Source organism: Bos javanicus, chromosome 13 (genome assembly GCF_032452875.1).
Source record: "Bos javanicus breed banteng chromosome 13, ARS-OSU_banteng_1.0, whole genome shotgun sequence".
Lineage (NCBI taxonomy): Eukaryota > Metazoa > Chordata > Mammalia > Artiodactyla > Bovidae > Bos > Bos javanicus.
Genome location: NC_083880.1, coordinates 77,902,596 through 77,930,591, shown reverse-complemented (window position 1 = coordinate 77,930,591; position 27,996 = coordinate 77,902,596). Strand labels below are relative to the sequence as shown.

The window sequence follows — 27,996 nt, the reverse complement described above, 5'->3', positions numbered from 1 at the left end:
AGACGTCACTTCCGGACTGAGTGCTTCCGGGTCGCCGCGGCCCCAGGGTACTGGTCGCGGTCTCCCGCAGCCGGCCGGAGCTCCGAGCGCCCATCCGGGCCCGGCTCCGGCGGCGGCCGCGGCTGCTTCCTACTCACCTCGGCCGGGGCGTCCTCGGCGGCGGTGCCGGGGTAAGGGCGGTTCGGCCGCGGGCGGAAACGGCGTCTGGGGCTTCCCTGGGCGGAGGGGGCGCCCGATTCAGCGGGGCTCGGCCGGCCCGGGAGCGGGGTCCCTTCGCGGCCGGCGAGGGGGCGATGGGCGAGCCCGCCTTTCCGGCACTCCGGGGGCCCGGCTGCTCCTCAGGATACCCGCTCCCCCACGAGGGCTGCCTCGCAGCCTCCTGGGGACCGGCGGTGGGAGGCTCAGGGCAGCTCAGGAGGAGCACCCCATGTTCGGCGACTAACGCGGCAGCAGAACACCCCGATTCCAGCCGCAGGCAGTTACCGCGCAGTTGGTCCTCAGCCCGGGCTCCGGTGGCAGACCGGGGTTTGTACTCACTCTGTGACCTTGGACAAGTCACTCCATCGTCTGAGTCTCAGTTGGCTGGTTAGTTCAATGGGGAGTGAACCTGTCTGCTCGGGGCCGGGGTGGGGATAAAAGGAGATGCACAGGAAGCACAGCCTCTGGCATACAGCAGGCATCCAATAAATGATGCGTGCGTGCTCAGTCGCTTCAGTCGTGTCCGACTCTTTGCGACCCCACAGGACTATAGCCCCGCCAGGCTCCTCTGTCCATAGGATTCTCCAGGCAAGGATACTGGAGTGGGTTGCCATGCCCTCCTCCAGTGGATCTTCGCAGCTCAGGGATGGAAGCCGGGTCTGCTGCGTTGCAGGTCGATGTTTTACCGTCTGAGCCACCAGGGAAGCCACCCCCCACCCCCCGCCAATAAATGACAGCTGCTGTCGATTCGGCCACAGTCCCTGGGGAGGGCCCGAGATTGGGACTAGGGTGTTTTGCACAACTGATGTGGCGCTTAGAGGCTGTAGGAATTACCAGACTGGGAATAGCAGTTGCCAGCTTCTGTGTGCTGCGGGGAGGGGAGCCTGCTTGCTCCAGAGCCCCTCTGCCAGCGGCAGCTGCCACTGGGGAAGCCCAATTTCAGCATCGGCTGAGGCTATTTTCAGAGGTCAGGAAGCCCTCTTTCTGAATCTCTCTGGGATTGGGTTGGGGTGTGGGGACCCTCTGGTGTTTTCACTGCCAGTGGAAGGTTGCCTAGGATGTGTCTCAGGGGCTTGGGGATGAGTGCCAAGGAGTGGGGTGCAGAGGTGGAGGGGGTTGATGGGCACTCCCCTTGCTGCTGTTTGGAGGCCCAGGGAACTCTGAGTGGCCTGAAGCTAGACCAGGGATCTGTAAACCTGTGGACTGGGGCAGTGCCGGGCCCAAAATAGCTTCTGCCTGTGCAGGGAGGAGGAAGCCTTCAGATGCTGCTTGGGGAATGTTTCTGCTTGAATGGGCCAGCTGAGGTAAAGCCAAGCTCATGCTTTGCTATCCAGAATCATTTCAGTTCCGTTCAGTAAGGTTTTAAACAGAGCCAGCTTTCCTCTGAGGTGTTTAAAAAATAATTAAAATGCCACCACCCCCCTGCCCCCCGCCCCTGACTGCAATATCTCTCTTCAAAGGGGGGCCCAGATTGTGGGTGCAGGAAGGTGCTGACCAGGTCTCTTGGCTCTGGACACCCACCGATTCTGTTAGGGATGTTCATGGTACCATGCTTTTTTTTTTTATTCTTCCGCCAGCCTGGCATGTCTTGGCATTCCAGTCCTTGGGTTGCTTGGAGAAATTAACGGCTTCTGTCACTGCGCTGTCTTGGTATTCTGTAACCACGCTGTTTTTGCACAGAGCGTGTTTTTTGTTGTTCTTGCAGAGTGCTAGGAATAAATTGCTGGCTCTGTGCTCAGAAGAGACACCAGCTATGACCAGCTACAATGCAGCCTGTATTCTCAGAAAATGAATTCAGGAGGGATGATGTCAGCTGCTTTACCACTGGCCGGGCGCTGGTCAGCCTCCCCTCTCAGCCCTTGAGCTTACGTCATAGAGAGATCTGTGCTCTTCCAGTCCCGCTCCGTGTGAGAAGATGGGAGTCTTGCTGCCACCGAAATTTTTAGAACTCAGCTGTGCTGGCCCTGCCACAGGGCGTCTGCCTTCATCAAGCCCTTCTGAGAAGAGCTATCCAGCAGCTGGACAGCTGTGCCTGAGAGCAGCGCAGCTCAGAGCTTGAGTCAGGGTTTTGGCATCAGACCCGGGTTCAGATCCCCGAGCCCCTTCTCCCTCTCCTTATGGCTTAGGGTGAGTGACTCGGCCCCTCTGCGCATGCACACCGAGTCGCTTGGTTGTGTCAGAGTCTTTGTGAGCCCATCGTCTGTGGCCCACCAGGCTCCTCTGGCTGTGGGATTCTCCGTGGCTGTGGGACTACCAGAGCGGGTTGCCATTCCCTCCTCCAGTTGGCCCCTCTGAGCCTCAGTTTTTTCTTGTTTAACCTTGGGGTTGTCGAGTGGATTTTGTTGATTTTCATGGGGCACTTAGCAGAGGGCCCTTCTGTGCTAATCCCTTGGTGAATGGTACTCATGGTAACCATAAATGAGTGAAGTAAAGGAGGAAGATCCCAGGCCATGGTGCCGGCCACCCCAGGTTCAAATTCCAGCTCTGACCTTTTCAGGCTCTGTTGAGCAGGTTGTTTAATGGCAGAGCCTTGGTTTCTCTCCTCGTAGAACTGTGAGGATTAAACTGGATGATGCAGTTAAAGTGGAAAGCCCAAGGCCTAGCGCACAGTAGGACCACGACAGTTGTTCCCTTCCTTCTTACCTTTCCTCAAGGATCTTGTAGCATTTTCTTTCACCTGTTTCCTCACCAGTGGAGGATGGTTCAAGATTCCCCTTAGATGTGTTTCCCGCCCTTGGCTTTAGGACTTTGAATACCAGCCGGGCTGTTTGCAGCCCTTTTGCTTGTCTATTTGCCAGCCACAAACAAGGGTGGGGACTGTGGTATGGTTACAGCACTGAGCAGACGCAGAGCTGAGCTTGAGGGTGGCTGACTCTGTTTTTTGTAAAAAAAAGTCAGTCTCTATTGGCTCAAGCCTGACTTCTTTGGAGAAAAATCATAGCAGTATTTCAGAGGCTTGATGTCGCTCTGTCTAAATTGTTCTCAGATGTACTAAAAAACAGTCCCTGGGGCCAGAGGCCGGATGGAAGCTTCTTTTGGATAAATAAAAAAAAAATGGTAAATGCATATGGGTTTTTTTTAGCAAGGACAGTGATGTCTTCTCTCAGGTTGCAATGCAGTTTTATTTTTAAAGTGAACACACATACTTTGATACTGAGCGGTAAGCCTGTTCAGCTAGAATTCAGGGCAGAGCTCTGTCTTCTCAGCCGCTGTGCCCTCCTGTCCCCTGCCTACGCCCTGTCCCCCTCACTGCACCAGCCTGGGGCCTGGCACCGCTGAGGCCTGCATATTGCTGAGCTCAGGGAGCATGGGGTGGCGGGAGGAACACAGCTTTCCAGTCCTCAGGCCAGGCTTGGAACCTGGGGTCCACCTTTTCCTAACCCTGAGCTTACATAAGCCCATGGCAGATCATGTCATGGAGCCTCTCTTTCTTCCCGCTCCCGCTGGCCTTCCAGAATTCTAAGGAGAGCTAAATGAGAAACGCGAGCGTGGTGAATGCTGACGTGCTTAGCATCGTGCATTTGCCTGTTTTATCAAATACCTACTGTGTGCCAGGTGCTATTAGGCATCATGGAGAACAAAACAGACATTGTCCTTGCCTTCGCAGGGTTGACTGCTTACTGGATATTGAGGGGAAACAGACAGAAGATAGTAAATGAATAAAGTTGAAAATTTCCCAGAGTATTTTTTTTTGGCCACACCCAGTGACATGCAGAACTTACCCCACTAGGGATTGAACCCATGCCCCCTGCAGTGGAACTGTGGAGTCTTAACCACTGGACCACCTGGGATGCCCAAAGTTAATGATTTCAGATGGTGATTACCCCAGGATAATGGGATGACAAGGGCCAGGCAGGTGCGATTTACTGAGCTGGGGTGGTCAGGGAGAGCCTCAGAGGAGTGATGATTGAGTTGAGACCTGAATGATGAAAGTGAGCCGGCGACAGGAGGGACCAGAGGAAGAACATGCAGAAGGAACAACGTGTGCAGAGGTCCTGAGATCAAAATGGGCTTGATGTGTTTGAGAAGCAGGCAGAAGGGTCTGTGTGGGTGGACCTCAAAGGACAGGGATGGCTGTTCTGAGGGCCACAGCGACCTTGGGCAGGAGGGAGAATCTGATCCCAAGTGGCACTGCTCACCTATGTGCTGCTCAGTCTGAGCCTTGGGCTTCCTTGGCAGGGCAGTGGGTGGGAGAAGGTGGCCTTTCTGTGTCCCTAATTCTCCTGCATGTCTTACCCCCCGGGCATCTCCCCAAAACTGGAGAAGCCAGAGGAGTATCTCATTGCCGCCTGTGTGATTTTATGGACTTCCTAATCGTCACCAGGCTCATGGGCACTTAGGACTTCTGAGCCAGACTCAGAGCTGCTGGAGGACTGTGCAGGTCCATCCATTCCACCGCAGCTTGTTTTCGGTCCCGCACCATCTCCCACAGTCAACAGGAGCCCCCCCGCCCCCCGACACACACACATCTCCCACAGCCAACAGGACCCTCCCCCTCCCCCCACACACTCACTCAAGACAGCGGCAGGCTTTTATGAAGCGTGTGCCCTGCCCTGGCACTGTGACCTTTCCTGAGTCACTTGGTCACAATCTGCACCCATGGAGCTTGTGGGCAGGAAATGCAGGCCAGGTGAGTGTGGAAGCACATGTCCACCCCAGCGGGAGATACTTGCCTCACTGATCTCACCTCCGGAGAGCGCTTGGCAGGTGTCGCACCTTCTGACACTGGGAGCGCCTGCTTGTGTGCCTCGTGAGCCTACTCTGAGCTGGCATTCTGGAGAGCGTTCTTTTCCTTTCCTTCCCTTGGCTGTACTGGGGCTTCGTTGTAGTCTGCGGGCTCTTTGTGGCAGTGTTCAGGCTTCCCTAGTTACCCCAAGGCGTCTGGGGTCGCAGTTCCCTGACCAGGGATGGAACCCTCACCCCCTGCATTGGAGGGCAGGTTCTTTACCACTGGACACAGGGAAGTCCCTGAAGAGCTTTCTGTACAGACTGCAGAGAATCCTTCTACCAGCTCTGGACTGTAAGAATTATTAACCCCCTTTTTCAGATGAGAAAACTGAATTGAGTACTTGGCCCAAGTAACCTGGAGAAGCAGATCCAGGGTTCACACCCAGGCAGTCCAGCTTTGAAATCTGTCTGTAACCCCTATGGGCTGTGTTGCCTCCCCTGGCCCTGGCAGTATCCCTTGATGAATACCGATTGCTGCAGCATCGTAGCGCCAAGAATACTGATGGATCTGTGCCTGCTCTACTAACAAGTGGCCAGGGAGATGGCAAGAGTGTGTGAATCCTGTGCGTCCAGCTTAGAAGGTTTTGTCCTCTCCCAAGAGAGAACCATAAAAAACAAAGGTGGGGTGGGATTCCCTCGTGGTCCTGTGGTTAGGACTTATGCCTCCACTTCAGGGGGCACAGGTTCAATCCCTCGTTGGGGAACTAATATCCCAGAAGACAGGGCATGGCCAAAACCCCCGCCCCACAGAAAAACCAAGGCAGATCAAGGGACTCTCCGAGGGTCGGCAGCCAAAGTAGCCTTTTAAAAAAAAAATGATTACAGGTGTGATCATGTACCTGTCCCCCTTGCTTTGAACCCTTCAGGGGCTGCACGGGGATCTTGGAATGAAATGTCTGACTCGTTGAGACCTGAGGCTGGGATCCTGCTGGTATGGGCAGCCTTGTGTCCTGTGACCCTCCTCCTCTCTCTGCTTCAGCCTCACTAGCCTTTTCCTTTCATTTCGAGGAATGACGTGCTTCTCGGTCTTCCCCTTCCAGAGTGTTCTGCGGGTCCAGGCAGGCAGCATGTCGATGCTTCTGGCAATGTCCCTGCCTCTAAGCCAGAAGCCATGGAGGAGATAAGGTAGCCCCTGTCCCTGGATCGGATTAGATGGGGAAGCCCAGTTCAATGGATGCAAAATACAAGGATGACTTGTTCCGGAAGTACGTGCAGTTCCACGAGAGCCAAGGGGACGCCACCCCCAGCAGTGATGAGTCCCTGCGGGCGGCAGCCTCCACCCTGCTCAGCCTGCACAAGGTGGACCCCTGTTATCGATTCCGGCTGATCCAGTTCTATGAGGTGGTGGAGAGCTCCCTGCGCTCGCTCCGTTCCTCCAGCCTGCGGGCCCTGCGCTGCGCCTTCAGCGTGCTCGAGACGATGGGCATCAACCTCTTCCTCTGCCCCTGGAAGAAGGAGTTCAGAAGCATCAAGGTAAGGTCTGGGGACGGGCTCTGCATGCTGCTCTCCCCTCTTGCGCCTTCCTGTCCATCTTGGGAAGAGGGTTTGTGCCCGTGTAATCTCCTCCTTCCTCTGCTTGGGCCCTCCTGGCTTCCCTGCTGCCACCTGGCCTCCCTGCATAGTGCCTTCTCTTCACTGGTTGCCCGCCCCTGGCAGCTCACATCTGAAACCGTGAGGTTGGAAAGGTGGGCAGCACCCAGTTATGCAGGGCCTTGGAGCCCGGGGCAGGGGCTGGAAATTATTCTAAGGGGGCTGGGAAACTGGCAGGGCCAGGATCCAGTTTCCACTGGAGAAGACGACTCCTGGCGGTTGTATGGGAGGTAGACAGCGTGGAGGCCTGGAGGAGGCTGCCGCGGGCGAGGGAGACAGGGATGAGGGGGGAGGAGGAACTGGAGACCGAGAGTTCTGAATCATTTCAAAGGTGGTGGTGGCTCAGGAGAGTTCCCCGGGTCAGGCTAAGTCTCACGGAAATACCAGAAAGGGTACTCGCATTGCTCCTGGGTGTTTCTGCCTCTGACCCGATTCCCTTTCTCCATCAGTGTTTGCCCTGCACCTCCCCAAGGAACAGGGCCCCTGCAGCCCATGTGGAAGGCCAGTGGCTTTGCTCCCTGCCCCCCCGGGGTCATTTCCCTCAGACCCTTGCGCTGAGTTGTTGGGGAGCAGTAGCCTCTACCTGCCGCCCTGAGATGGCCCCGAACCCCGCTCCCCACCTGCCCGTGTGCAGACTGGGTGCAGCCCGCCCGGGTACAGTCTCCGCGGTGTGTCTGGGAGAGAAGAACCCACCTCTGCTCCTCTGCCCTCCCTTCCCCTAGACCTACACGGGCCCCTTCGTGTACTACGTCAAGTCGACGTTACTGGAGGAGGACATCCGAGCCATCCTGAGCTACATGGGCTACATGCCTGAGCTGGGGACCGCCTACAGGCTCAAAGAGCTGGTCGAGACGTTGCAAGTGAAGATGGTCTCCTTCGAACTCTTTCTGGCCAAGGTGGAGTGCGAGCAGATGCTGGAGATCCACTCGCAGGTCAAGGACAAGGGCTACACGGAGCTGGACGTGGTGAGCGAGCGCCGGGGCAGCGTGGAGGACGCGCGGGGGTGCGCGGAGGCCCTGCGGCGGCGCGCCGAGGCCCGCGAGCCGCTGTCGGCCTCGATGGCGCGCGTGGTGCTGCAGAAGTCGGCCAGCGAGCGGGCGGCCAAGGACTACTACAAGCCCCGTGTGACCAAGCCCTCGCGGTCGGTGGACACCTACGACAGCTACTGGGAGAGCCGGAAGCCTCCCCTGAAGACCTCGCTGAGCCTGCGGAAGGAGCCGGCGGCCGCCGAGCCAGGGGACGAGCTCAAGGACGAGATCGTCCGGCCGCCACCCTCGCTCCTGCCCGTGGCCGGCTCCCCGCACGGCGGCGCCGACGACCTGCCGGCCCCTGCGCCCAGCAACGGGCTCGGCCTGCTCCGCGGCCCCTATCTGCCCGGCTCGGACGACGTGGATCTGTACACGGACGCGGAGCCCCGGGCCGCCTACCGGAGGCAGGATGCCCTGCGGCCCGACGTCTGGCTGCTGAGAAACGACGCCCACCCCGGCTACCACAAGCGCTCGACCCCCGCCAAAGAGTCCGCCCTCTCCAAGTGCCAGAACTGCGGCCTGTCCTGCAGTGCCGCCTTCTGCCAGCGCTGCGACAGCCTGCTGGCCTGCTCCCCGGCCGCCAAGCCCAGCGCCTTCCCCGGCAAGGCCTCCGGCCACGACAGCCTGGCCCACGGGGCCGCCTTGCGGGAGAAGTACGCGGGCCAGACTCAGGGCCTCGAGCGGCCGCCGCACCTCCACTCCAAGTCCAAGCCGCCCTCCGCTGTGGCCGCCACCTCCCGCTGTGGCTTTTGCAACCGCCCGGGGGCCGCCAACACCTGCACGCAATGTTCCAAAGTCTCATGTGACGCCTGCCTCAGCGCCTACCATTACGACCCCTGCTGCAAAAAGAGCGAGCTGCACAAGTTCATGCCCAACAACCAGCTGAACTACAAGTCCACCCAGTTCTCCCATCTCGTGTACAGATAGACGCCACCCCTCACCTCTCTGCTCCAAGGGCTACACCTCCGACCTTTCTGGTGTCACAGGGAAGCAGTGTTAAGGCATAGATCTCAGAAGCAGAGCCCTGCCCTTGACCACGCGGGTGTTGGGGGATCCTGGGGCCGGCCACCCCATGTGGGAGTTCCCTTACCGACTCAGATTATTTCAACTGATGGCTGCTTTGTCCTCTGGCAGGAGAGAGGGTGGCGCTTCTGTTGGGATTCCTTTTTGCTAATCTCTCCACTCCCTGTTCCTGTTTTTTTTGTTTTTTGTTTTGGTGGGGGGGGGGTTGTTTCTTCAAGATGGTTTCTATCTCTGGGACTCTTGCCGACCACTCACTCCCATGGCAAGCCAACTTGGATTGGGAAGGGCCCCCCGGGTTGCTTCCAGATGCCCACCTGGAGCGGTGAGCTAGAGGCCTGTTGGCTTGTGAAATGAGCCCTCCTGCCACACCGGGCCTCCTCCACTGGCTCATCCCTCCGTCACCGTCCCCAAACACCGGGACCCCCGCCGGCATCCCCCGCCTGCCTTCCCTGCCTCTACGCATCAACGGTGGCCCGAGCCCAGGATTCACTGAATGTCATGCTGTTGCCTCCACAGCTCAGCGCAGCTGTGGGGTCTGTGAACTTGGCCCTCACGCTCTGCAGTGTGGACCTTCCACCACGGCACTGACCCCCGGCCCCCCACCTTCTGTCATTTGCACATCCTTCTCTTCCTGTACTGTACATAGATATTTTTGAGATTTATTTTTAAATAAATATTCAACTTGCCGTGTGTTTCAAAGTGGTGAAAACATTACCGATGTAGCTATTTATAAAGATGCCCCAGGTTCTTTAGTCTTCCAGGGGAGGGGCTCATGCCCTTCCACCTTGCTGCCTCCGCTCGCCGCAGCCGGAAGGTTGAGTGGAGCGTGTGGGCGCGGAGGAGGAACAGAGACGATGTCCCCTGGGCTCGTGGAGAGCCGCTGTCTTCCCTGCAACCAATCTCAACACCTACCTCCAGTGTGCACCTCGGGGGGCTTGTCCGGGCTGAGAGGTCTCTGCGCCCGCAGACTGTGACCACCAGTGACGAGTCGGGAACCTCGCCCTGTGGACCTCCAGCCTGGTCTTCGCCGCTTGCTGAGTGGACCTTGCACTGCAGTCTCCTCGAGTCTCAGTTCAGAAGGAAGAGGGTTTGGGATCCCCACCACCCCTCCACCTCAGTCCTCTCCTCTTCACCTGTTTCCAGGACTCGTCTATAACCTACGCGACCTTTTTGCACTAGAAGTGGGCAGGAGTCTGCGTGCGCCCAGCAGATGGGCGCCTCCTGAGATTCTTAGCCGAGCCTCTCCGTATGTGAATTAACTGACCCCAGATTATCCTTTTGGGTTACAGAGGAGGAGCGGGGCAAGAATCTGAAAATAGAACCGCTTCCGTGTGAACTAACAATATATTTTAGCCATAAGTGTTGGTGATGTACAGAATGTTACGGGGATTGACCTGCAGTGGGTTTTCTGATGGGAGGAGGTATTCAGCTCCTGAGCACATTTCCATCTGGCTGAATCCTGAGGCCACTGTGAATTTGCTGATGTTCTTCCAACTCAGTTGAGAGATTTTAAGGTTTTCAAAATCTCCTATGGCTTTTTTAATATATATATCTAGTGGATCACTTGTAGATACTCCATGTGTATATGAAGCTGAGTTTCAACCAACTTTATTACTAAGGCCCTCCCACTCGGCACCCATCTTTGATGTTGTTCTTCCTTTTCACATTTCAGACATGTCAGTGCCTGTCCCAGTCCTGACTTTTCCAGTTTTCCATTTTCAGACTGCTCTAGCACTACACTAACTCTTAACCAACCGTGATGCCACGTAACTGACACAGCAGACGGAAGCAGGAATAACCCACTTGTTCTGGAAGAGAAGTCCAGTGTGGGTTATCATCACGGAAACACTGTGTTCATGGGTTGGAATAGGAAATGCTGTGACCGTGCTCCTCCTTGGTGTGTATCTAAATTGTATAAGGTTGCTGTGATCGAGATAAATAGATGCTAATTTAAAAATGCAGATGTTTTGCATTTGATTTCTACCAAGAGTTGAAATGTTGAGAGATGCTTTAAAAAATAATAATAAAGTGTCTTCCATTGTTACTGAAGTGTTTGGGGTTTTATGTCTCTCCTCTCTGCCGCTCTGAAGTTTGGGTTGCTTGGGTTTGTTTTTTTGCTGTTTTTGTTTGCTTTTTGCTCAAACCATGTTTTGTTCTTTAGTGACAGGACTCACATTTTCTCCTCCATGAAACTCACAAATGATAACAGCCAGCATTTGAGTGCTTGTTCTGTGAGACAGACTTTGAAAAAACAAAGATTTGTGTATTTGTTCGGGTTGCTCCAGCCTCTGCTGCGCGGCCTTCTCTCGCTGTGGTGGTCCGGGGCTGCCCTAGTGGCGGTGCACCGGTCTCTCATCGCACTGGCTTCTCTTCTTGCCAAGCACAGGCTCTCGGTGCCCACGCTTCAATAGTTTTGGTGGGTTGGCTCAGTTTTTGCAGCACAGGAGCTGAGTTGTCCCCTGGCACGTGGGATCTTCCTGGACCAGGGATCGAACCCGTGTCCCCTGCATTGGCAGGTGGATTCTTTACCACTGAGCCACCAGGGAAGCCAAGCCAGGCATTTTATATGCTGAGACTTTTGAGATCTCATGTAATAGTCTCGGTCCTCCTGGAAGATAACCTAAATCCCATCTTACAGATGGGGAAACCAAGGTGTGCAGAGTTCAGCCATGCTTCTGGAGTGGGACTGCAGACTCCAGGAGAAATGATTGTTAGTGGTGACAGACAGGAGTTAAATAACAGTGAAGGGTGTTGTGTTAAAAAAAAAAAAAAAAGCAATCCCATTTAAAAATGTTTTGATTCATTTAAATGCCTCAAGAGGATCCTGGTCAGTGTAATGCTAGCTTGTCTCTAAGAAAGAGAAAGCAGGGCCAAGAATCTTTAGCAGAATCTTGGCTTTTCAGTCCCCTCTATTCAGGGCAGACCATACTACTTACCCATTATAGCAACAATAGGAGATTACTTTAAAAATCAATTTAAGATTTCTTTTTTAAATGAAGTTTCCAGAAACTGATACAACATGGCAAATCAACTTCAATAAAAATAATAAATAAATAATGAAGGTTGACTTAACCTACATGGCAAAAATCTTCAGGGCAATGGAAGAGCAGCTGTGGTTTGGGGACATCCTGGCTTTATCCCCTGGTGGGGTGTCTGTGCCACCAGACTGCCCACTCTGGGGACTTGGCCCCACGAGGCTGCTCAGCTGTCCAGGAAGAGACTAAACACTTCTCTCCAGCTCACTCACTGGCTGAACAAATATCCAGGCCTTGGGCCAGACGAAGGCCCAGGTGCTGGGTTTGATTTTAGCGACAGCATGGGAAATGGCACTGCCATCCTGGCTTCCTGGAGATGAACACCCAGCCTGGGAGAGCTAAGGAAGCCAGACACTCGCTCCTGATGCTCCTGTATCTATCTGAAGGGGAGCAGAGACTCTGAGCAGCTTGCTTGATTTGCATATGTAAATGACAAGCATATTTAAGCATCACCAGGCCCACCAGCTGTACAGCATTACCATGAGCCTTGCTGCCAGCTCTGAGCACCAACCTGTGGTACCCCACACACTCAGAGGGATAGAGCCGTGGCAGACATTGCCAATTAAACTCTGGTAGCTGCTCACCCACCCTCCCTTGCTAATAAAAGCCGGGAGGTTTAGACATCTGGCCAGCAGGATAAAGACTGCCTTTCCCAGCCTCTCCTGGAGCTGAGCACAGTCATATGGGTAGGTCTGGTCCGTAGGATGGAAAAGTGCTGTGACTTCTAAGACTCGTCCTTCAAAGAAAGAAGCTTGTGCCTCCCACCCTGACTGTGCTGCTGGAACGGAGCAGCTCTGTGCGACTCTGAGGCAAAGGTCAAGGCAAGGCGGGCATGGCAAGTGGCTGGAAGGGGCTGGCTCCCTGACACTTAGGAAGCCAGCATCTCACCTGGCCCGCCCCACCTATCTTCAGATTTTATATGCAAGAAATAACCTACTCTCTTGCTTAAACCCACATTTGTATTTTTCCATTTGCTCATTTTAGAAAACTTGATTTACAAAGAAAGCCAGATGAGAATAATGATGCCGCATGTACACTGAACCCAGGGCTTCAGTGGTTGAATGGTTAACGACTTCCGGCCAACCTGATATTTTCTGTACCTGTCCATCCACTTCCCTGACTCCTAAATTCCCTGGAAGCAAATTCAGACATCTGTTTCATTTAGGAACATTTCAGTTTGCATATCTAAAAGACAAGGACTTCTAATACCCTGACCGTATTTAAATTTTTATAACAATTCCTTAATTAAGCAACAGATATCAAGTCAGTGTTCCCAGGTCTGGTTGTCTCCTAACTGCATACTTTAAAAACTGCTCGCCCTGGGGTCCCAATAAGGTCTCACACTCCAGTGGATAGATCTTTAAATCGCCTTAACCCTAAAGGCTGTCCCCACGGAGGGACACTTCTCATTCTTTTTCTTTTTCATTCCTCTTGGAATGTATTTGTTGAAGAGACGGGGTTGTTCGTCTTTTGGAGTTTGCCAGAGTCTAAATTCTGCTGATGGCAGTCCCTGCTGCTGTTTATCGAGTTCCTCTGTTCCCTCAGCCTCCTGAAAATTGGCAGTGGGATCTTTTCTTTTTCAACTCCTTTCTGTTTATTTGAACATATTGTTCAAAAGTAGAAAAATAAACATTTCTTCTGCAGCTCCATCAATAAGGGGTGAGAGAAAGTCACAAGGCAGAATCGGGGCTTAGTGGCTAAAGAGGGTCAGGGTCCCAGACGGGGTAGGGCTGGGTCCAGGTCTGCAGACACGCAGGTCTCCACTGGCAACACCTCAGGTTCTTATAAGGAGACTGAAGGGGTTGAACGGGACAGAGGCCTCGAGGCAGCCTTGGGACCCCTTGGGCCTCCTGGGGATGCAGCAGTGGTGCAGGCGGCCCTGGGGCAGCAGTCCCGCCCTGGGCCGAGCCCGGATGCAAGCCTGGAGCTCCAGGCAGATGTGGCACGGCATGTGCAATGGCCGGTCAAGGACGACCCCCAGGGACGATTGGGCCACGGCCCCCAGGACCTTCAGCATCACGACTAGCTCTCCCTCCAGGCCACAGGGCGCTCCACACCTGCAGCCGCCTCAGGTCCTGGGTCCCGGGGAAGAGGCGAGAGCTGCAGCTCCCGTTCTTCAGCGAGAGTGACTCTGCCAAGGCATGCTTGGCTCTCTTGAAGCCCTCCGGCTCCTGTGGCAACAGGGAAGGGAACCGGCCCCCGTGGCAGCCCATCCCTGCCACGGTGGGCTTAGATGTGGGGACAGGGCCTGCTCTGGCCAGGTCCAGCCAGGTCCAGCCTCACGATCAGCAACACCAGGACCCAAGCTGCAGCCACGGCTAAATCTCAACGGCTTGTCTGGCCCCAGGGCTCTGCTTTCAGCCAGGCGCGTGGGGCAAGCCCAGCTGATGTGTGCCAAGTGAAAAGGCAAAGGGAAATAGGAATCTCCACTTGGACTACAGAGCCAGGTGAGCTGGGGCCTGTGCCAGGAAGGAATGAGAGACTGAGATTCAGTTGCAGAAGAGAACTTTGTTTCTGAGAAGTCCCCGTGCCCAGAGAGACTCTGGGTTAGGACTCCTGGGGAATGCCTTTAGCTCACTGACTTTGGGGAGCCCCCGAAGGAGGCTGACGCTGGTGGAAGGATGGGAAACTGACTCTCACATTGGGGCAGGGACATAGAGGGGGTGGGTAAGTCTGCCTGAGCGGCAGAGAAGGGGCATCCTTTGAAGGTGCAGAAGTTTTAAAGTCCGCTGTGGCCCTCTTTTCTACTGCTACTTTTGTTACCTATGCTTTTGACATTAAATCCAAGAAACTGTTGCCAAATCCAGCTTCATGAAACTTTTGTTTTCTTCTAGGAATTGTTTTTTAGTTTCAGACTAAAACTAAATTTGGATCTTCAATCCATTTTCCATTTTGTGTATGCTGTAAGGGAAGGGTCTAGCTTCATTCTTCTGCATTTGGATGTCCAGTCTTCCCGGTACCATTTGTGGAGACGGTCCTTCCCCCACTGACTGGTCTTGGCGTCCTTGTGGAAGACCTTCGGACCACATACGTAAGGGTTTAGTTCTGGCCTCTCTCTTCTGTTGTTCTCTCTGTCTGTCTCTGTGCCAGGACCACACTGTTTTGATTACTGTAGCTTTGTGTGTAATGTGTTTTGATAAGCCCTCCAGAGTTTCTGTTGTTCTTCAAGACCGTTTTGGCTATTCGGGGTCCCTTGAGATCCCTTTTAAATTTTAGGAACTTTTTTCCCCATCTGTGCAAAAATGCCATTGGGGTTTTGATAGGGATTACATTGAATCAGTAGATTGTTTTGGGTAGTATGGACATTTTTAATGATGTTCAGTCTTCCAACTTGTGAACACAGGATGTCCTTAATTTGTGTGTTCTTTCAGCAATGTTTTGTAGTTTTTGGTGTACACGTTCTTCACTGCCTTGGTGAGATTTACTCCTAAATATTTTATTCTTTTTGATGCTATTGTAAGTGGAATTGGGTTTGTAATTTCCTCTTCAGATTATTCGTTATTTGGGTATAGAACAATGAATCATAGAGAATAATGTGTTGATTTTGTATCCTGCAACTAATTCTTACATTCATTCTAACAGGTGTGTGTGTAAAATTTTTAGGGTTTTCTACATGTAAGATCATGTCATCTGAGAACGGATATAATTCTACTTCTTTCTTTCCAATTTGAATGCCTTTTTATTTTTTTCCGGCCAAATTGCTCTGGCTAAGATTATCAGCACTATGTTCAGTAGAAGAGGCAAGAGTGGGCATCCTGGCCTCTTCTCGAGGAAGAACTTCCAGTCTTTCACCACTGAGCATGAAGTTAGCTGTGGCACCATGCGCTTTGGAAATGGCTTTTATCATGTTGAGATAGTTTCCTTCCATTCCTAGTTTGCTGAGTGTTTTTTTTTTACCATGAAAGTGTGCTGAATTTTGGCACACACTTTTTACGCGTGAATTGCAACGATCATGTGGTCTTTATCCTTCATCCTGCGTGCTGTATCACCTGGTAGTTGACTTTTTTTTCTTTTCAGTAGTTGACTTTTGAGGCTTGCTCATTTGTGGGTTGGGTTTTTTGTTGTTGTAAGAACACTTCATAGATGTTGTCTTTTTTTTTCAGGAGGCACATGGCATCGAGTTCTGTCCCTTTGGGATATGAATAGCCTTTAAGGCTGTTACTCAGTACTTAGATCCGTTATTTAACTGGAGACTGCAAAATGGAGATATTCCAATCTTAAACAATATTCCAATCTTAGTCTTAATCGTTTGGCAACTGTAATACTTCTATAAAAAGAAACTTTTCTGTGGCGCTGTGAATCTCTACCCGGGACAAAACTGTATAAAATTAAATACACGGGCACACACAGGACAGCATGTGAAACTGATGTCATGGGAGCAAGGCCCGTGCATTTCACCAGTTGTGCCAAAGTCAGTTTCCGGCTGTGATATCACTCTATAGCTGTGCAAGATGTTACCTCTGAGAGAAACTGGGTGCAGGGTACACGGAACCCTTCTGTACTATTTTTGCAACTTCCTATAAATCTAGGACTTAAAAAAAAGTTAAAAAGAAACATCCCTCATCTTTATGAAAAGCAGGATAGATGTTTACTTCTTTCCCTTTATTTTTACTTAGAACAATGAGTTGATGCCTTAGAATCCCCTAACAGTGACTGATTCTTTTTAAACTTATTTGTATTGGGGTACAGCCGATTAAAAATGCTGATAGTTTCGCTTCAGAACACTGAAGGGAGTCAGCTGAACATATAACATGTATTCACTCTCCTCTAGATCCAGTGACTGATTTTTAACAAGTATTACTCTGAATTCATTGATTTCAGTATATCTTAAGTATTTCAACCCACTCCATTATTACTGTTACTGACTTTCAAGTCCCATCTTTGTTCAGTGGGAACCTCCTCAGGCTGGCTCCCGAGTCCTTTTGACCTGACCCTGAAACCCCACTTGCTTCCTCACCATCTGCTGTAATGGGGGCCCCAGGTTTACCTTATACATTTCCTGTCCAAGTCCTGGAATCGAAGGTTTCTCCAAAGAGCCCTGGGTCCTCTCCCTGTGAAGTGACGTAACCTGCCTCGAGCTCCGCAGGGAGGTCAGTTCCAGGACCAGGTCCGACAGAGGCGTTAAGGACCGGGGCCCCGGCAGGTCGGCGAGGCTGTGCCTCGTGTTAGAGTTGCCGCCACAGGTCTGAGGAGCACTGCATCCCCACAGGATGGGAGACCAAGGCCAGACAATGGGAAGAGGGCGCTTCCCTGCTGTGAGTGTGAGGAAACAGCTGGAAATTCCCTAAGACGTTGCTTCCCTCTCCTGCCGGGACTGGGTCAGAGGCCTGTTGCTTAGCCTTCTCAGGTGAGACAGCGGAATGACCAGGGATGGCTTTACCTCCGCTCGGCACCTCTGGGCGTCCTATGCTGGTCACAGGGCCTTCAGCTCTGTGCGTGACCCTCCCCTGCAGCTTTCCGGCCTCTCAAGGAAAACCCTTCTTCCTTGGCTTGCTCCCCTTCACCCTGTTCAGTTCACTCAGTCGTGTCCGACTCTTTGCAACCCCATGGACTGCAGCACACCAGGCCTGCCTGTCCATCACCAACTCCCAGAGTTTGCTCAAACTCACGTCCATCGAGTCGGTGACGCCATCCAACCATCTCATCCTCTGTCGTCCCCTTCTCCTCCCGCCTTCAATCTTTCTCAGCATCAGTGTCTTTTCCAATGAGTCAGCTCTTTGCATCAGGTGGCCAGAGATTTGGAGTTTCAGCTTCAGCATCAGTTCTTCCAATGAATATTCAGGACTGATTTCCTTTAGGATTGCACAGTTGGATCTCCTTGCAGTCCAAGGGACTCTCAAGGGTCCTCCCCAACACCACAGTTCAAAAGCATCCCCGTCACCCCGAGTGAGTGCTTTTTCTGGGTGATGAGAAGGTTGAAATGTGAATGACAACACCCAGCTTCCCTAGGTGCCGCTCTGGCTCCCCTCGCCCTGACTCTGGGGCTTTGTTCCAGGCTAACTGGGCTCAGCACACTCCACTTCCCAGCCTCCGCGCGGCCACCGGGGCCTGGAAGAGCCTGCTCCCTATCTGCCAGAGTCCCCACTGCTCCCGGGCCCACTGGCATCACCCTTGCGCAGTTTCACTAGGCAGGAGAACCCCTTCTCTGAGCCCAGTCTCTGTCACAGGGGGATGGGAGCTGAGGGCCACGGGCACTCCACCAGCCCTGCTCCCCCCTAGTTCCCCGCTGACACCAGCAGGCGTTGATCGGCCATGCGGTTGGCAGCTCAGGAACCGAAGTGGCCAGCATGTGATAGATGCTTTCCCCACTGCCTCCTCTGGCCAGGGGCAGGGGAGGTGGGGTAGCAGCGGGAGGCATTGCAGGGTCGAGGGGGACCGAGAGGTCCAGTCCTGGCCTCCCGCCAGAAGGCTGCTCCCTGGGGTCAGGACAGGTTCTCTTGCCTGGTTTCATTTATCTCACATGTGTTTTCTGTTTGCATCTGTGACCAAAGGCTTCCCAGATGGCTCAGTGGTAAAGAATCTGCCTGCCAGCGCAGGAGACTCAGGAAACACGGGTTCCATCCCTAGGTTGGGAAGATTCCCTGGACAAGGAGATGGCAACCCACTCCAGTCTTCTGCCTGGAGCATCCCATGGACGGAGGGGCCTGATGGGCTACAGTCTATCGAGTCGCTAAGAGTCAGCACACACGCACAGCCTGTTACCATAAGCAGCTTAGGATGCCTTTTGGAAGTATGAGAGGGTAACAGCACACTGAGCCTCAAGACTTCCCACTTAACAGACGTTGCCACCACCGTCCATCCAACTCTTGCAGCCGTGTGGGCTCAGAGCCTGGCTTCAGTCTGGCAAAGGCCCACCACGGGCTGGCCTGCAACCCCAGGGGCCTGGTGAGGACGCGTCCCTTGCATCTGTGCGAAAGCAGTCGTGGGCTGGCTGAAGGCTGGGCACGGCCTGAGCCGTTCCCACAGAGGGACTGTACGCTTCGGCCACTCAAGATGGTTGCTCTCTTGCTCTTGGTACATATCCTGTTCGACCAGCCCATGCTTCCCTCACATGACTGTCCAGTCCTCTTAATTACAGGGTTTAATCAGATCCTGGTAACTGAGCCCATCTGACATCAATCCCCCCCACCTATTAAAGGTAGCCGCTTCCTCCCTGGGGTACTGAAGGCCACCGCAGTGTTCTGCCCATCAGCTGCTGTATACGGTGGGCTATCACTCCACCTTGTGTATCGACCTCTGTGTAAGAGCCCTCCGTCTGCCAAACCATTAAACCTTCCCTGGTGGCTCAGACGGTAAAGAATCTGCCTGCAATGTGGGAGACCTGGGATCGATCCCTGGGTTGGGAAGATCCTCTGGAGAAGGGATGGGCAACACACTCCAGTGTTCTTGCCTGGAGAATTCCATGGACAGAGGAACCTGGTGGGCTGCTGTCCATGGGATCACAAGGAGTCGGACACGACTGAGCGACCAGCACACACAGCAAACCATCAGGGCCTCTGCTGCTGCCTCTGGGCGATGGTCTCAAGGCTTGTGGGCCTGTGGGGTGCAGCCCCACGGAGACAGAGGCAGGAATTGGGCCCCTAGAGCCCACGCTCCTGCTCATCACCCCCTGCGTTCTGCACCCACCTCTGGCAGAGAGAGCCGAGCCATGTTGGCAGAGCTGGGCCTAGGGGCGCGTGACCCCTGCCTTTGCAAAGCCACAAAACACAAACACAGAAAGTGGCTCAGATTCAGCAGCTTTCGTCTTTATTTCTAAAAAAGCACCCAGTGACATTACCGTTTTCCATCCACTTCTGAACTCTTTAAGAGCCCAGCGAGATGAGGCAGTGGCTCCAGCACAGCAGCCGCAGGCCCCTCCACCTCTGACCCACCCCCCAACCCGCAGCCCCACCGAGAAGAGCAGCAAATCATTCTTCAGAGACCAGGACCGGGAGTGCCTGGGGGAGGACAGAGGAACAAGGTGGCCTCCCCACGGTCCTTTCTTTTTTACAAAGAAAACCAGTCAAAAGAATACAAGATTCTGATTAACCTTGAACACACCAAGTTTTGCAGGAGCTGTACTGGAGAAAACGTTCTACATTCCCAGGTGGTGCAGTGGCAAAGAATCTGCCTGGCATGGAGACTCATGAGACGCAGGTTCCATCCCTGGGTGGGGAAGATCCCCTGGAGGAGGAAATTGCACCCACTTCAGTATTCTTGCCTGGGAAATTCTATGGACAGAGGAACCCTGGAGGCTACATATAGTCCATGGGGTGGCAAAGAATCGGACATGACCGAGCACACACACAGCCACACACCTCGAGGAGGCCCAGCGAGTAAGGCGCCTTCTCAGCTCCGCAGAGCAGGGCTGGGCCCGGAGAAGCGGCTCTCTCTCGTGGCTGGCCGGCTCCTTGGATGGGTCCCCAGCGCCAGCAGGTGACCTTTCCCTTCCAACCACCAAGCTGCACGCTCCTCGTCAGCCCCGCAGCCTCAGGGGCCCGCGGCTATGCGCCAACCACTCAACCTTCTCGCCTGGAAGCCAGGATGCTCCTGCAGAGCAGCTGGGAGAGGCCCTGCTCCCGGGTAGGAAGCACCACGCATTCTGTTTCCCGCTGGGATTAGGGACCATGTCCTCTGGGCTGAGCATCGATGACGTGGGGTGGGCCAGGGCCCATTAGAAAGTCTGCCTTCATCTGTCACACAGGGCAAGACGGTGGAGTCCCTGCAGGTCTGGCTCCATTTGTGAGAGAAATGGCGGGAGACTGAGTGGAAGGCAGCTGCTTGCTCCTTCTCAGCCTTCATTCTGACTGTGGTGTTTTCATTTAACACATATTGTCTGGGGCTTTGGAGACTGGGCTCCCGGTACAACAGCTTCTTAATGATCCTGGCTGCTCCATCAGGAACCTTTCAGATTTGGTTTCCTACCCACCACCCAGCAGGGGACACATGTGCCTGCGTCCTGGAGCCAGTGAACAGGGAAGCCTCGAAGGATCTTTTGCTCTTTTTGGCATTTAAAGGCTAACTGACGGCCAGTCACTGCTGAGAGTCCTCACGCCAGACTCGGGGACCAGCTCCAAGGCCAGACCCACCCTCAGCCAGGCCTGTGCCTCGGACCGCCCCCAGCCCACCCCACCCTGGCTCTTCTCACCAAAGCAGAACGATCCTGACTGTGGCCTACCCGCTGCGGGCTCTGCCAAATGTGTGGGCCCCTGGGGGCATGTGGACCTGAGATCCCACGAGGCCACCTCTGATGCAGGCTTCAAGGAGAAGGCGCCCCACTCAATGATTTTTCCACATGCCGCTGTACACAAAGGAGTCTGCAGGCAAATGAGGCCGACGTGTGTGTGGGGGGGTGTGGCGCACAGGGTCTGCCAGGGCCCCGCCAGCACCCCAGTCTGAAGAGGTGGCTTGCCTGGGGGGTGGGCCCCTTGCCCGGCTCCTGGGCCGAGGGTCTGAGCCCCAGACGACGGGACTGAGCCACCTTCTGCCTGGCCTTGCGCCAGCCCAGCCCAAACTTGACCTCCGGAGGCCCAGGAAAAGCTAGCTTCTTCCCCTGTAAGGCCTCACACCCCAAACCTCCAAGTACGGTTGTGCCCAGGGGTTCTACAACCACAGGGATGCTCGGGGTGCCTTGGGGTGTGGGCTTACTGCTACAGAACTCCCCAAGACAGCATGTCTTCAGAGTTCACTGGCTGACTGACCACCTTCCCCAGAGGCACTCACTGACTCTGCAGCCTTCACCTCTCTAAAGTCATTGCCTTCTCTGTGTGCTATAGATCTCCTGTCCCATGTCCTGGGCCTAAAAGGAAGTATGTGGGAAGTTATAGTTATGCTGGGCTTTAAAAAATCTTCTAAGCATTTACTGCCCCAAACAATAGAACTATTACAAACAGTAAAGACAAAGTCAAAGTTGCTCAGTTGTGTCTGACTCTTTGAGACCCCATGGACTATACATACAGTCCATGGAATTCTCCAGGCCAGAATACTGGAGTGGGTAGCCTGTTCCTTTCTCCATGGCATCTTCCCAGCCCAGGGATCCAACCCAGGTCTCCCCCATTGCAGGTAGATTTGTTACCAGCTGAGCCACCAGGGAAGCCCCAGGAATGGTAAAGGTAGACCGCAGTTTTTGATTCTCAGGCAATGACAGCTGAAAGAAGTCCACCAGAAGAACCTCTCCACCAGCTCTGGCCTACGCAAAGGTGAACCGGCAGGAGCTGAGGAACACGGGCTCCCCGTATCCTCGCGGGCTGCGCTCCCACACTGCGAAACCTCGACTCGGCCAGCAGAGGGCAGCACCGGCTCACGGAAGGTCCAGGCTGGTGCCGTCCAGACCAGGAAAGGTTCCCCGGCAAGCACCTCCACACAGCCAAGCCCCAGACACCTTCCACCAAGCCCCTCACGTGCTTCTCTACTTAACGTCATTCTCAAGTCTCAGCTAAAAGTGGGAGGCCAGGTGAGACTTGGTGACCAAGCGCCCAATGAACTGAGAAGAACCTGTTTCCATTGTCTATGAACTCACAACCAAAAAATATTCTTCTCTGGCACGCTATTGAATTTACAATGTAACTTACACCTCAAGATCTGACTGAATTTCAAGGCGGGCAGGGGGAGCACGTTACTGATGAACTGAAGAATGAGAGGACGATCCGGTCTCTGAGCCCTGCTGCCCTCCCCCCACCCCACGTATGGACAAAGGTCCCCTCCGCTTGATCTTTTAGTTTTCCACTAAAAAAAAATGGAAATGATGGAGACCAGAATCAAGCCTGGCATTAATCTCCCAGTGGGGAGATTAGGTGAAGTAAAATAATCCTATTTGGCTCAAATTATGAGGTTAACGTGGGACGTGACAAAAGGAAGTGATCACCTTTTAGCAATCAAGTACAGATTTACTTTTCATGCCCAAAAAGGAAGCCACGGGCTGCCTGCCTGCCTGCCTGGCTTCACACCTACACTTCTGGGGATAGGGGAGGGGGGAGGGCAGGGGTCCGGCCTTGCACACAGGGCACGTGAGTCCTGGAAGGTCCTGAGGTCCGTCCCTCCTCACACCCTGAGCCACCCTGCCTGGGGCGGAAAAGATGGAGACAGCTCTGCTGCCAGCCCAAGGTCCACGCCGGCCCACCGGGTCCCCAGCAGAGCCAGGGATGTGCTCGCGATGAATTACACCACCCCAGGGGGTGCCGAGTTCCGAGGCTCCAGCTTCGACCCTGAGCCACATACAGAAATTGCCGTTGGCCTGGGGATGCACAGAGCAAGCAGGTAGAGACGTGTTCAAGGGCCGGTGAGGGGGGTGGATGCGGGTAAGTCAGTAACTCCAGTCATCTGGTCATGATGGACAGCTCACCCCTTGAGATGGCCCAGGGGCCGGACCACCGTGCTGTGTGTGTGTGTGTGAGAGAGAGAGAGAGCGAGCGTGCGCGCGAGCACGTGGAAAGGCCCTGTGAGTGAGTCCCGGTAGCCGTAGCTGCTCCGGCACAGCAGGTGAGGAGCCGATGTATCCGGCTCCAGGCCACGGGAGTCCCGGGAGGGGGTCCAGGGAGGACAAACAGGACCCAAGACGGCAGAGAACAGGGAGCGGGAAAGAAGAGATGCTCATGAGTTGACGGCGCAACGGGTAAACCGCGGGCGGAGCCCAGGGAAAGAGGCCTGGGCAAAAAAGGACCACTGCTAGGCTCTCACTGCTCCGTCAAAGTGCATGAGTTTAAACTGAATTAAGGTAGCAGCTGCTGGCCCGCATAAACCCCGCGCCTCCAGGTTTCCCCTCCAGAGGGCGCTCTGACCTTGCAGAGAGGCTCACTCACCCCCCAACCAGGGCTGCAGCTTCCAACGGGCTGGAAGGCCTGTGCCCGCGCGGTTCCAGTGTAAACATTCACAGCATTCCCAGAGAAGGCGGGAGCCGCCTGCCGCCCGGGGAGACAGCCTGTGAGGTGCCAGTCAGAGGTATAACAAAAAAGGTCACTCGGTTTCTCTTTCTCACGGAGCGCGAGCAACATCACTAAGGGTCGGGCGAGGGTCCGAGGGTTCTGAGCCTGCCGCTTGGATGAGAACTGCTGCTGCTGCTGCTGCTGCTGCGGCCAGCAGCACCGTGATGAGTAGGGAAGCGGCGGCCGGCTGCGACCCCGGGGGTCCCGACGCCCACCCAGCAGGGAAGGGCTCCGTGATGAAGGCAGCGGCCAGGGACGGCGGCGACTGCGCACCGCGCTCCCGAAACACCCCGCACGGCGGGTCCTCTCGGGCACCTTGTCACGGACACCTCGTCGGACAGATGGCTGCTCCCTGGCTCTGAAAGCAGCACGAAAAATCTACCTGCACGGGGCCCCTCCAGTCTGCGGGCCGCGGTCAGGTCCAGTGAGGAGCGGGGAGGGGGCGCTGCAGGGCAGCCAGCCGGCCCCGAGTATGTGGAGTCCTGGGCTGGGATGACCCCGGCCTGGGTGTCACCCTCCTTCTGTCCGCCCTGAAGAGCGGAGAGCTGCCTGTGCGCGCGCCTGGGGGCCTTGCGGGGGTCCTTCCCGGGCGTCGCTCGGTCACAGCAGCTCCTGCTCGTCGTCGTCCTCCGAGCCCGAAGGGCCCTGGCGCACCTCTTCATACCACTTGTTGGTCAGCGTTTTCATCTGGATGCGCCCGTGGTGGAGGTCCTGGGGCGGGAGACGGGGCAAGCCCCTTGTCAGTGGGTCAGGGTCAGGGTCAGGGGCAAGGCAGGGAGGGACAGCTGCTTTGTGCCTTGTGGCAGGCAGGGCGCCCAGGCAACTTCAAAGTGCTAACTGACTAAGGGCAGGCTGAGATTTTTCTTTGTGGGCAGAGGTAACAGAAGGTCTCACTCAGAACAGGAGCCGGCAGGAGGGTTTGATGTTAAAAAAAACCCTGGCCTCTGCAATCAGACACACCTGGGCTCTGCTCTCAGCCCTGCCCCACACTGGCTGTGTGACCCCAGGACGGGGACTCCACCTCTCTGGGCCTCAGCCTCCCTGGCTATCAGGTGAGGCAGCTCACTGCGTCTGCCGCGTGGGCTAGTGGGAGAAGGAAATGACGCCATCATGGCGCAGCGCCTGGCTCCCACTGAGAGCTCACGTGCTGAAGGCACGCTGACGCTGCAGGAGGAAGGCGGGGCTCAGAAGCAGAGCGGAGCCGCCGCTGGGGGAACCCCCAGCCCGGGCCTGCACAGGCGGGGTGACCGTTTCACTAGAGCAGGCCCAAGCTGGCCCGAGACGGGCGTCACTCCTGGTCACCCAGAGGTCAGTGGTGCCCGGAGGGATGGATGGAGCGAAAGCCCTGAGCTTCGGGCCACAGCAGGGCTGAGATTCCTCAGCCAGGTTCAGAAGCTGATCAATATCCCAAGACTACCATCCAGGGAAACCAAACTGTGTCAAGAAGCCTATTATTAAACTAACACTAAATAAGGCAGCAGAAGAGAGACAGCAGATGCCCAGCCCCACAAGCGTATCCAGCCCTCAAGCCTGGGAAGGAGAGAAAGCTGAGTGGGAGGACACCCCCACCCCACCTGGCACGTGGGCCTTCCCTGCCCGCCCCGCTCCGGCCCCTAGCCTGCGTCCCACCTCCCGGGTCAGCCGCCGCGTGAAGAAGGGGTTCAGGTACTTAGCGTCCAGCCACAGGAAGCCCTTGAGGTCCTGCCGTCTGATGTAGTGGGCCTCGTACTCCTCCTCCGTGAGCTCCGACAAGTGCTCCGACTCGACGGTGTTGCCCTGCAGGGGGAGCGGAGGCAGCCCAGGAGGCATCAAGCTGGCCCTGCCAGGAAGCCCACACACCACCCAGCCTAGCTCGCAGGCCTGTGCCCTGGGCCCCTGGGTCTCCAACTCTAACTGCAGCAGAAGGGCAGCAGGAAGGTGTGCAGGAACACGGTGGACACCCAGGGAAGTCAGATGGTGACTAAGTCGGCAGCTCGGGGCTGGGGCTCGGCCTGTACGTTCTCTGGCTGCCTGTCCTGTGCAGTCAGGACCGGGAGCCGTTCTGGACTGTCTCTGTACCAGTGAACTGAACAAGGAGGTGGCTTTTGTTGCCTTTTTGCCTGCAGTGGCCCACTGTGGGGAGTTTGCTGGTCAAGTGGAGAGAGGGCAGAAGGAACAATCCTGATGGGACCTGGAAAGGGAGGCACAGAAGGACTACCTACCCTCTGCAGGGGCCACCAAAGGCAGTTTTGCACCCCTGCCCCCAAGCACAGTGCCCCCCAGGCATAAGAGGTGGGAGAGAGCGAGGGCACAGTGCTTCTCACACTGGGGCCACCGCCAGAACTGCCTGGAACTTGGGGAGCCATAGAACACAGGGCCCACTAGGCCCTCCTGCAGCTCTGATTCAGCAGGTCTAGGATGGGACCCAAGAATTTGCATTTCTAATGAGCTCCCACTGATGCTGCTGGTCCAGGAACCCCCACCTTGAAGACTGGGGGTGGCAAGTGTGGTTAAGAGTCTGTGGGACCTTAGCTGTGCTCTGGCCTCTGTGTGCCTCAGTGCTCTCATCTGCAAAGTGGGGATCACGAACGGTGACCACCTGCTTCCTGCAGGTTATCAGGGAGACTCAAGGCAGTCCACGCAAAGCACAGGCACCGCAGCAAACAAGCCCCGCAGGGCAGCTGCTTCCCCTCCGAGTGCACATCCTGGTTCTATTTGAGCTGGGCTTGGCCAAATGCGGCTGCAGTTCCTGGCAATGGGTTAGAAATGCAAATTCTTTGGGGCCCCGCCCCAGACCCACAAGACCCTGGAGCCCTCCACTAATTATGACCCCCACTAAAAGGTCTGAGAACCTACACTTAGGCTTTGGTTAAAAGCAGACAAAACAGTGGAGGAGGGGGTGGGGAGAAGGGCTGCTGAGAGGGTGGGGCGCTCTGTGAGCCTGAGGGCACCTGAAGGTGCCGCCGGGCACAACCCTGGCTGCAGAGGCCCTGGGCAGAGACTGGGCCAAGGTCCCCCCCAGACTGGCTGGACTCTGCTAAGTGACACATGGGCACATCCTTTCCCCATCTTCCGGCTGAGGACTTCTGTGCCTTCCGTGACTAAGTCAAGTTACTGACGGCCTGGGATAAGCGAACTAGAAAATGATGTGTTTCTGGAAATGTGTGTGCAGAGCAGAGGGCGGTGCAGGAAGGCGTGTCCCACCCCCCCACCAGCCAGGGCTCTGCACCCAGGCTGAGGGAAACACAGGCAGGAAAGACACCACCTCAGTGACTCCGGGCACAGGGGCTTGGAGGAGGCAGGGGCGAGCAGGGGTCTGGGGGCCTTGGGCTCACTGCAACTTGCCCTGAGCACCCCCAGCCCCAAATCAGGCCCTCTCCTGTTCTGGGCAGAGTGTCTGCTCACCCGATCCTCCCAACCACTGTGAGAGCCTTCCTCCTCTCACGCCCCAAGAGGAGGCTTCAACTAAATGCTGGGGAGTGAGGTGATTCTGTCATTTGGTGACTCTCAAACATCCCTCCAGTCCTGGCCGAGGGGGTGGGGCGGTTACTGGGGGGGGGCGCTACTGGGAGACCCTGAGAGGGGGTTCAGGTCTGGCTGCCACCTACACATCACCACCTTTGGGGTTTCCGCGAGGCTGGCAGACAACCCACCCCAAAGAGCCAGATTTCAGACCCTGAGTCCAACCTCCTCCTTGGTGTGGGAAGCTGATGTGTACACAGCTCGAGTGTGCATGCGCCATGCGCGCCTGTGCACCCTCAGAGCTGTCTTAACCCCGCGTTCCCTGGCGGTGCACAGGGACCCCCCACCCTCCCGCCTGGCCCGCCCGGCACTGACCATCTTCTCGGTCTTGCTGAGGTTGACGTCCTTGCGGCCCCGGCGGCGCGCCTTGGCGCCCTCGATGTCCACGAGGCGGATGAGCGGCATGGTGCTGCCGCCCAGCAGCAAGATGGTGAAGAGCACGATGATGATGGTGGTGGTGCCGATGAGCTGCCGCTTCTCCATGGGCTCCAGGTCCAGGTGGAGGCTCAGGGCGTAGGGGATGGCGCCCCGCAGGCCTGGGCGACAGGGAGGGGACAAAGGGGGGCAGGGGGCGCCATGGTTCTCTGGGGTTCTGGGTCCACCTGAGCGCGCAGACTCAGCCCGTGCGGCACAGGGCGGTGAGGAGAGGGGGTGCAAACACGGGGCCTGGGAGACGCTCTCCTCCGCCCCCCGCTTCACAGGGCGGGCGGCCGGGCGAGGTGAGGGGCCCTGTCCCAGCCGGGCGGTGCCAGGTGCGTCGTGGTGGGGATTCATCCCGCCCGGCGCTCACGCTGGTACAGAAGAGCCCTCCCTGCAGTGGGGGGCTGGGGCGGGGGGGGGCGGCACTGTGCTCCGCGTGCGCAACCTCATCGGAGCCCCACAGGAAGCCCTCAGAGCTGGTCCTGACACGCTCACGGCACACAGAAGAGGGGCTGGGGCTGCGGAGGAGATGTCCTCCCAGGGCCCGTGCTCCACGGGCAACAGCCCAGGATA

The 27,996-nt window shown here is 55.7% G+C and overlaps 3 protein-coding genes across 9 annotated transcripts in view; 1 reads left to right on the top strand and 2 right to left on the bottom strand.

Annotated features, from left to right (window-relative positions):
* Positions 1-12: 12 nt before the first annotated feature.
* SPATA2 (spermatogenesis associated 2) lies at positions 13-10,611 on the top strand. Of its 3 annotated transcripts, XM_061437931.1 has the most exons (4): positions 13-170; positions 1,904-2,325; positions 5,967-6,399; positions 7,239-10,611. In XM_061437931.1, the coding sequence occupies exons 3-4, from the start codon at positions 6,079-6,081 to the stop codon at positions 8,469-8,471; spliced, it is 1,554 nt and encodes a 517-aa protein (XP_061293915.1). In that variant the 5' UTR covers positions 13-170; positions 1,904-2,325; positions 5,967-6,078; the 3' UTR covers positions 8,472-10,611. The 3 variants fall into 3 exon arrangements, with proteins under 3 accessions (XP_061293915.1, XP_061293914.1, XP_061293916.1); XM_061437930.1 differs by lacking the exon at positions 1,904-2,325 and having other exon boundaries at positions 15-170; XM_061437932.1 differs by lacking the exons at positions 13-170; positions 1,904-2,325 and adding an exon at positions 200-585.
* Positions 10,612-10,692: 81 nt separating this feature from the next.
* On the bottom strand, positions 10,693-22,003 carry LOC133258801 (interferon lambda-1-like). The gene is given in 4 exon segments (XM_061435518.1): positions 10,693-13,656; positions 13,658-13,881; positions 13,883-13,920; positions 21,775-22,003. Coding segments are annotated over 4 exon segments (771 nt in total). The 3' UTR covers positions 10,693-13,376.
* Positions 19,327-27,996, bottom strand: part of SLC9A8 (solute carrier family 9 member A8) — a 74,899-nt gene continuing 66,229 nt past the window's right edge. For 4 of the 5 annotated variants that reach the window (XM_061437926.1, XM_061437928.1, XM_061437925.1 and 1 more), the window contains exons 14-16: positions 27,319-27,539; positions 25,132-25,278; positions 19,327-24,213 (exon numbers count right to left, since the gene is read on the bottom strand). In XM_061437926.1, the coding sequence (XP_061293910.1) occupies positions 24,103-24,213; positions 25,132-25,278; positions 27,319-27,539 (479 nt within the window). In that variant the 3' untranslated portion in view covers positions 19,327-24,102. The remainder of the gene's footprint in view (positions 24,214-25,131; positions 25,279-27,318; positions 27,540-27,996) is intronic. The other variant, XM_061437929.1, reaches the window with a different exon arrangement.

Excerpts from the sequence above, each read along its gene's own strand:
- SPATA2 (XM_061437931.1), top strand. The coding sequence starts at position 6,079 with ATGGGGAAGCCCAGTTCAATGGATGCAAAATACAAGGATGACTTGTTC. Across the intron at positions 6,400-7,238 it reads AGGAGTTCAGAAGCATCAAG|ACCTACACGGGCCCCTTCGT; the intron begins GTAAGGTCTGGG and ends CCCTTCCCCTAG.